General features: G+C 37.9%; 1 protein-coding gene across 4 annotated transcripts in view; it reads right to left on the reverse strand.

The window, feature by feature from the left end:
* LOC138007277 (protein FAM13A-like) overlaps positions 1-7,921 on the reverse strand; it is a 45,171-nt gene extending 37,250 nt beyond the window's left edge. The window contains exons 1-3 of one of the 4 annotated variants that reach the window (XM_068854089.1): positions 5,635-5,788; positions 4,807-5,252; positions 1,148-1,250 (exon numbers count right to left, since the gene is read on the reverse strand). In XM_068854089.1, coding sequence (XP_068710190.1) covers positions 1,148-1,250; positions 4,807-4,926 — 223 coding nt within the window. In that variant the 5' untranslated portion in view covers positions 4,927-5,252; positions 5,635-5,788. Of the gene's footprint in view, positions 1-1,147; positions 1,251-4,806; positions 5,253-5,634; positions 5,789-7,712 lie in introns of those variants that run through there. The other 3 variants (XM_068854105.1, XM_068854096.1, XM_068854113.1) reach the window with 3 other exon arrangements.
* Between the last annotated feature and the right edge of the window lie 1,306 nt (positions 7,922-9,227).

A 9,227-nucleotide genomic window follows, 5' to 3' on the forward strand; every position in this document is an offset into this window, starting at 1 on the left:
AATTTGCATTGATAATAATTAATAGGCGTATTTGCTGTATTTACAATCTGCGATGGAAGGCAAATTCGATTATAATAAAGTCTGAAAGTTCTTGTCTGAAAAAGGCATTTCTATCTCATTGACCGAAAGAGGGAAGAAACGATTAATTGTACAAGTAATTGTCAGCCGTTCAGGCTATATGGCTCTCCATCTGTTATAAACTTGTTAAACAGTTTGTATCGCACAACGTAATTCATGAGCTGTCGTTCTCGCTTGAGTGAGGGGAGCATGCAGCTTATGTTCACCAAACTGACAGAGGCTTGAACTCAACCCGGCCTATGGTCATTGAAGCATTCATTTAAATTAATCTGACTAATTCAGAGGAATGAATATTTCTGAATTTGAAGCTCAACTGCTGAATATTTTGAATTAGAAATTATGGTAATTATGTGCGACAAGTAGCTGCTTAAAAAACTTGTGGAATATAGCTATGGTTCTTCGACGGTATAATTTGAGTCACTGATAAAGGTTTAGTTCAAGGTTGGAACTTTTCAACAACTACAGTGTATACCGTAAAAATATTCTATTTGGACAGGACACAAAATCTTACGCCCTTTTGATTCTAAACTGGCCCTGGCAGCGACTAGTTACCCATAATCCACAGTTTTTCTTTTAAAGGAACGTACTTTTATGCCTTTGGGAGAACGGTCTATCATGAAAGCGAAAAACTTACAAATCATTAAAAATGAAGATGCAAGAATTATGCATGATGAAAGGTTATAAAATCCACGTTCTCTGTTCTCTGTCATGGCAAAGTGAAACGGACATAACAGGCTTTCGTGCCACTGCATTGTGTTGCATTGCTGCTGTGAAAACCGTATGCATGTTTATTCTTTACCTTATGGACCTATGAGTGATAACATTAAGCAATGCTTTGCAACCATTGTTTTCTTGCGGCAAATTACTGCAATTAAATCGGCCACGGTCATAATATAATAAAAATAACTCAGTGGCCAGGCTGGTGACTAAGTGTGAAAAGTTAGTCGCCAGTGAATAAAATCCAGTCGCATTGGCAACATCGAGCACTGTGAACTACTTAAGAGGCTCGTCAAAGGACAAAAATTAATAGCTTTCAATCTTACGAGGGGAAAAGAAGCAAAGTACTTACCACCACCCAAACTCCTCCTTTTCATAAGAGGAGAACTGATTTTCTTTTTCATTTTTGCCATTCTTGATTCTGCAGTTTGAGGTACTGGTAGTTGATCGGAACTCTGAAAAAAAAAAAAGATTGCTTGAAAGTAATTCATCAGCAAACATGTCCCTCAAAAAGTACTACACTCTAAATCTTTGGTTGTGCGCCCAAAAAGTCATGTGTGATCACACTTGTGTGCCTTAAAAGCTCAACTACAGCACGACTTAACTGCCTCTCTGCTTTCTCACCTGACCATACTTGGTAAGTCACGAAACAGAAGCTTCAATCAACAGATATAAAGATATAAATTTATTATATATAACAAAAACTGACCCTAAATAATAAAGTTACATTATTTTCCTTTCATCGGTGTGTGTTTATTTGCCGTCCGTTTTCTCAATGAATTCCCCCAACACCGGTGGAGGTCCATTTTTCCTGTTTCCTGTTGATGTTCCAGTGCATCCAATACTCTTCTGTTACGTTAAAATTCCGCTGACATGTGTAAATGAAGACTATGAATAAAGCACATGTTTATTGTGCATGTCAAAGGTTTGTGATAGTGGAAGGTCAAGAGAGGGTCAACAATATGAGCCTTTTTCTTCAAGGAAAGAAAATTAATAAAAAAGTGAATTATATCCCAGTTAAGTCATTGAGCTTGTATTGTCTTGTATTCAATACTTTTCTGTTAAAGAGCTAACCTTCACATTCTACAAAAGCGAGTGAATCTGCCTAAAATGATACAACGTCACTAAATCAGTCCCAATATAGCTTAAATAAGAGGATGAGCCAACGAGAAACAAATTTCAAAGAATGGAGTTAAATAAATTTGAGTAGCTACATGTAGAGTGGGATTCAAACAAAGAAATGATGTGCTGCATGCATTCATCTCCATCCTTAGTCAATGGTTCCCTGCTAGCAGAGGTCCCTTTTCTTTTGCGTTTGCTGGGCTGACAAGTACAGGAAAAGAGACCTCAACCATGGGTCGAAACTCATTGTGTTGAGCACGTGCGGCGGTCACTTAACGCCCGAATCCTCACATGATGCTTCATGTTGTGTAGGCTCATCACTTACCTGTAACAACAGCGGAATTACTGTAAAGGAATGAGCGAAATACAGCGTTCCATATGAGGTTGTGGACAGCGGTTAGATAAAAGTGAGTTTTGATCCATAGCAGAGGTCTCTTTTCCTTATGCGATGCAAAAAGAAAACAGACCTCTCGTACAGTAGCAGGGAAAGTCAATGGGTGCAATAACTTTACATGCGAGGCACTTATCAAGCATTTACAGAGTTAGACTAAGAGCCAGGTTTACTGCAAGGACTGTTTTCTTTCGTTGGTAGCAGTAAATTAAAAGCAGCAACGAAGTGCTTCCAGAAGTTTTGGCCGGACAGGAAACAGTCAAATTTAACACTGCTTATATAGAAGAACTCCCATTCACAAAGTAACGACCGCTGCTTTTGCTTTATAAACTGACTGGAGTTGACATCAGTCCTACCTACAACAACAACGTCAAATGCGCAGGATTTACTTCTGCCATTTTCGACAGTATAAAGTCTGATCTTGGTGACCTGATGGAATCATCGAAGTACGTGTCTACTATCAATTATTATGAAGTTGTGTATCTCTTCCCGTTTCAAGAATATATTCTCTGTTTACAAGTGCACATTGAATAGGAAATACATTATAAAACTTTTCTGTTAACATTATCTTGAATGTACTTTGACTTGATGATAATATGTAACAATAATTTGTTGTTGAAATTGAGAAGTCGAGTATATTTAAAACCACAACAATTTTATAGCTGTCTCAAACAAAAAGTAAGTCTGCCTTAGTTAAAACAACAAACCCAGGATCAAAATAAAATGTAAAAAAACTGAAAATGATGTAATGATGTCTCAAGTTGTGCTTTTCTGTTGGAACAGGTGCTCGCAGTATTTTAGGCTGTGCTCCTAACATTTTCTGCTGCACACCTAAAGTTTTGGCAGCATGCCTAGAAATATACACTTGGTAGCACAAGTGCTCCCAAAGCCAAATATAAACTTTGAGCCCTGCTTCTACCTCAACCTCACCAGTTACATATATCATTAGTTTTGAGCAAAATGATACATGTAGCATGCTGGCCACGAATAAAGTCGCAAGTATATTTTGTTATCATTCCCCTTAATAAACTGTAAATTGTATATCATTTCACAATACACAAAAAAGACACAAAGAATATGTTTCTCGAAGAGCTACGTCTGTTAAGATGCACAAACAAAAAATCACATGAAAATTAAGCGCAAGGGATGGAAATCTTTCTTTTTATCCCTGCAATCATTTCACTTGGGTTCTGCACTGCTTGTACTATTTCTATGCCCCATGTGCTGATTGTGCCTGATGAATTTTAGCACCTTTATCCAAAAATTAAAATGACAAATTATGGGAGGATTATTCTATCACTCGATGGCTTTGCATATACTCAAACAATAGTTCTGCCCCTCAAATCATCCAAGCACATGAAATATGTCTCTGCTTTATAGCAATATTCTTTTGTAAGCAATAAAAAATTATTATAGTTATACACTCAAGAGTGTATGTACATGTAAGCAGACTTTGATCTCAACATTGTTAGAAAGATATAAAACAACCAAACAAAACATTACTGTCCGTAACCAATAAATATCTGAGTCAGTTTACTAAAATTTAACCGGAAAAATATCACAACACAATAGTGGGAATCAAAACAAATTTTTCTGCATCAAGATTGTGAATTTACAGACATTTCTTTGGTTGGGTAACCTCTACATCATCTTCCTGCAACCTCACAGTTCACCAGGTGCAAGCAGCCTTTTACTTTAATAATAATTATTTTTCTTAAAGTAACTTCACATACTAACTACTGCATTTGACCACTTTTTATACGTTATTGTGATGTTTGTTGGATGAATTATTAGCCTTCAATATTAAAAATTACATCTGACAGCCACTTAGAAATATATCACAATATTTTAATAAACAATTAAAAGAAGAAGTCATAATTGGGTCACAGGACATACCAGTATGAAACTGTGATACACATGTACAGTTTAAAAGGTTAGGTGCATTAAATACGACTTCGCAAGTAAGAATGTTTGGCCTGAGCCCATCTTACTTTGGAAGCCACAAAGATAATAAACATAACTCAATAGATGAGACAGCGAAACCTTCTGTTGCATGCATTACACAATGCATACAAGTGAAACAGACTCAAAAAAGTGATTATCTAACACATAAATTTCAGAAAATGTCTGTATAGTTATTGTTGGAAAAAAAAGTAATACTACCTAAAATTATGAACGATCAATCATACTGAAATCGTCCAGACAAGACAAACTGTAGGTAAAAAAAGATTCAAAACCCGAAAATAATTTTTGCCATAAAAAAGACCAAGAAAGAATGAAACAAGGCTATTCCTAAACTAAAAACTTAGACGTTTTAAGGAAAATCATAGTCTAACTTAAATCATATTTACAGTGTAAGATTATTAACTCCTTTTTCATGAAAATGATTTTGGGGCGGGCGAAGCTCTGAAAAACCATAACTCAGGGCATTACTTGTGAATATAGCAACAAAGTTTATGGTAAAGTGAAGACATCAGGTAATTGTTGTACGACTGTACCTGTTGATTTCTCACAGAAACACTCGACTCTGAGGCGCATATCAACATCGGACGGATTGCGTGTGTTAGACCGGTTTCCACACTGTGTTGTCGATTAACATTTAAGTCTCTCTGACTCATAGATCCGAGATTTCAATCTCACATGCAGGGCTCTTCTATATCCACGTCCAATAAGTAGTGAAAAAATCTTCCTCACAACCACCAACATGTACTTTGCAAGCCACTTAGCCAAAAGTCTAGGTGAAATGGTCCGTGATCCAGTCGTCACGTCTTAAAAAGCCTGCTTTCGATCGTTAACTTATCCAGGTGGATTTTATGACACAAAACCACTGCACGTTTCTCCTGAACTATTTGAAACTGGCATAATCCCGCCTTCAAAAGTTGAACAAGTTGAATTTTTCAAAAGGAAGGATTTCTTGTGGTTATGGAAACGTTTTCCTACCAGCCTGTCCGAAAACAAAACTAATTCAGTGACAAATTAAAACAAGACGGTCGCTTTCTGTGTTTGCAAACAACAGGAGGCATTTGGCAATTCCAAGACAAACAAAAACCAAAGTGATCTCCATTTCTAACTGGCGAGGGTAAACCGCCTGGACAAGGGTATAACCTTAAGGTTAAAACTTTCCATGGCTACAGCCAAGAAATTCATCACTATTACACCCTTTAGAGGGCCAATGATTAATGACTACAGCGACAGACAAAGTCATCAATGCAAAGCAATGAATTTCTTTCGAAATGGTGAAGTTTTGCGACAGGACATAAATTCAATAGAATTCGTTGCCATCTGCACATAATCCTCAATTCGAAGAATGCTTGTTTAAAACTTACCTTCTATAGTTTCTGATTGACCACTGCAGGTGTTCCTACATTAGCTTTTCCGACACATTGAGAGTGAAGCGACCGAATTCAATGAGGACTTTTACCCCACTAACTTCATCTGCTCTGCCATCGAGAGTTGGTTCACTCAAATTTGCGCATAAATGAAGGAGACTTCAAAAGAGCCAATCATTGAAGTAGAATTCAGCCACGTGAGGATACATCCCATACATCACCTCGGGATTATTTTTTCTTTGATGAACAAGAGACGTCCCCATGAGACTTTCGGTAAATGACATTAACGGGACAGTGATGAAGAGTTATCTGACCGACTCTGTCCATCAGCCGGCTTCATCCACCAATAATAATAATAATAATAAAATACTTATATAGCGCTGTTTACATAAGAATGATCAGTAGCGCTTTACAATAATTCACTTAAAAACCTTATCCAAATGATATAGTGGTTCAATTGAAACCAATTGAATAAGAATTAATTAATACAATAATTTAATAAATAAAAGAGAAAAAGGTTCTAGCCTGCCCGAAAAAGGTGGGTCTTAAGTTTTCGTTTAAAATTACATAGTGATTGAATGTCAGGCAACTCAGCCGGCAGGCTGGATAATGATAATAAGAAGAAGAAGAAGAAGAAGAAGAAGAATGAAGCGCCGGGGCGCCGGATAATTTTGCTAGAAGTTTAACTAGTTTGTTTTGGCAATTTTTTGCACTTATTGTAACTCATTAAGCCGATCAGATCAAGCCAACGTACAACAGCATAACCTGAGGTCAGGAGTACTTTTCTCTAGACAGGGCGGAAAAGGTACCCTTGCTTTCAGCCTCGTCTAAAAAAAAGTACGCCTGATCGCAGGCTAACACGAGCAGGGAAGGGAGTTTAAGCGCACGACGTTTTTGAGCAGCGGACGATAACCGGAAATGAACATTTCGCAAGCCAGGCTGGTAGTGTCTCCAAGATTTTTAATTAACCTAATCTTCTCTAATGGAGGAAAGATACCTATTAATTTAAAGGTGCACGTGGTAGTGACAAGACAAGTTACTAGTAAAAGGGAAAACATCTCACTTCCGGTTGCCGTCAGCGGCTCAAAAACGTTGCGTGCATAAACTCCCTGCTGGTGTACTTTGGATCAACTGGCTTGATCTGATCGGCGTAATGACTTACAAGAAGTTGAAAAACGAAATCTTTTCAGCAAGAGCCGATACAAGGCAGATTTCATTATTTGATTTGTACCTGAAGAAAGCTGGTTTGGACCCTTGACGTTACTAAATAATCAAATCTAAGTTGTGTCGGCTCTTGCCCAAAATTGATTTTATCAAGTGAGTTGATAAAGGTCGAATAACCATCGTGAAAGATTTGGAAAGCTAGCTTAGCTTTCCAAATCTTTCACGGTGGTTATTCGACCTTTATCAACTCGTTTGATAAAATCAATTTCTGGTCTAATCTCCCACCGACGCAGCACCACAGTTTCTTTAGAAACTAAATGTCTTGCCCAAAATATTTACAGAATGTCGTTCATGGACTGATAGAATAATCATAGAAACCTTTTTAAAGAAATTAAAAAACTGACGCTTTGCCTCTTTCTACTAATACGTTCAGGCTTAACCCAAGGAATTATAAAAAGAGTCCCTCGCAGCCGCCCAAAGGTCGATTTTAAAATCACAAGGTTAACATTAGAAAAGAAAAAGGTTAAACTGTACGTGTGGATATTTAAATTTTTACCTATAATAGCTCAGATTGAGTTTCTTTTCTAAAGACATGAGAAAACAGTGAGTTCTGCGGCTTTTCGTTATTGCTGCTTCAATTTTTTCAGCTCCACCAAGCTAGAGACGGACCGTCCTTGTAAATTTAGGGGGGAATATAAAATGTGAAAATATTTGAGAACATTAATTAGTTATAGTGATGGAAGTGTCTAGCAAGAGATTCTCCTGAAGAAACACTTCCTTGATCTCCCGCTCCAAGGAAAAGAATCCCGCCGTAAAAGAGCATGATAGATAAGCTTGAGTAAACAAAATTTAAAACTTAAGCTCAGAAATGATGGCCCCGCATTTAATTTTAGTTATCAGAGGTAAAATACCTGTATGGCGGTCTCACTTTTCTGAGCGCGGATGCCACCAATCAGAGTGGATAGCCATTGGAAACTTTGCCTCAGAGAAATTTCTAGTATTGAATACATTTAAGGTTGTAGAGTATCCCACGACACTCAGCTCTGTAGAGACGCCATGTTACCTTATTCTGTCTATTCTAGTTACGTGTAGTCTTCAACTTGTTGAGCGAGTCAAGATATTTCGGAACAAGACGGCATCTGACAATGTAACTGCCTAGGGCTGCGCACATCCTGCGGCGCATTGAAATTGATCGGTCATGATCATGGGATCGGGCTCCGTTGAAACCTGAAAGTCTTCATATTTCCATTACAACAATTTAAAGTTGATGTAATAGCCTGGTTTTTACTTACACTTGCCATATTTCCATTGAGTTTGGTGTACAGTGAAAACATTGTCATCCTGACACCTTTCTTCAAGTTGTGCTATTGCGGAGATAAAGCACACTCTTGAGGACAATCACTAACTTTTTTCATATCTCAAGATTAGAAATGCTTTCCAGGGGATGGCACAGCGGAGAGGGCACTTTCGTGAAGAAATGACTGGCGGTCAAATCAGTATCCGGCCTATATTAACCCACCGGGAGTTTGACTCAACTTTATGCTAATACTATATTTCAGCAAACCAATATGGGCGCTAGCATAGTCACGTGAGTGGAACACTGTTAAGTTCTTTTTCTGGTAGCGTAATTGGAGGCTTTATTTCGCAACAGATTAAGGATTTATATGAATATTGATTAATACGATTGTAAACAGTTTTAATTACCTGTAAGTAATGTTTTAGATTCTAGATTTAACCTTTTCATCTTTTATTTTGGGGAATCTTTTATACAGGGTGCATGGACTTTTAGATATCCCCTTTCGAGAGATATTTTGTAACTTCAATTTGTATTGTAATGTATTTTTCGGTTTCTAATGGCAGCGAGGAGCGGCGAAAATGAGAGAAAATTGGGGCGGGTAAGGAGAATTCTCTGAGACCCAGGAGACCATTAGGAGTATCACCAGAAAGAAACAGACTTCGCACTTTTGATGGCAACCATTTATTGCGGCTTCGGTGCCACTAGATCACGGTGCCACGATAAACCTTTTTTTTTTTAACTACCGCCGAGTTTCTAACTTCCCATTACCTCGTGAGTCACCTTTTGATTTAATCGTAGATGCCTAAGCCTCGTCTAGAATCAAGAGAGTATGAAGGTAAGAGAGGTAATACCTCATATTGGCCCTATTCCCAACATAATCCCTCTTAAGTTATTTTTAGATCTCCTGCGAGATCCGGTATTCCCACGAGGGTTAACTGATAGCCAATCATATGTCCCCATTTTTACCAATGTTGACAGCTGAGCGAATTCCCACGCAATGATTCGCGTCGTTCGCGAAACTGGAGACATATGATTGGTTATCAGTTAACCCTCGGGGGAATAGCGGATCTCGCGCGCGCAGGAGATCTAAAAATAGCCTATCTCTCTTACCTTCATACTCTCTTGCTAG

The sequence above is a fragment of the Montipora foliosa genome, chromosome 1 (genome assembly GCF_036669935.1).
Source record: "Montipora foliosa isolate CH-2021 chromosome 1, ASM3666993v2, whole genome shotgun sequence".
Taxonomy (NCBI): domain Eukaryota; kingdom Metazoa; phylum Cnidaria; class Anthozoa; order Scleractinia; family Acroporidae; genus Montipora; species Montipora foliosa.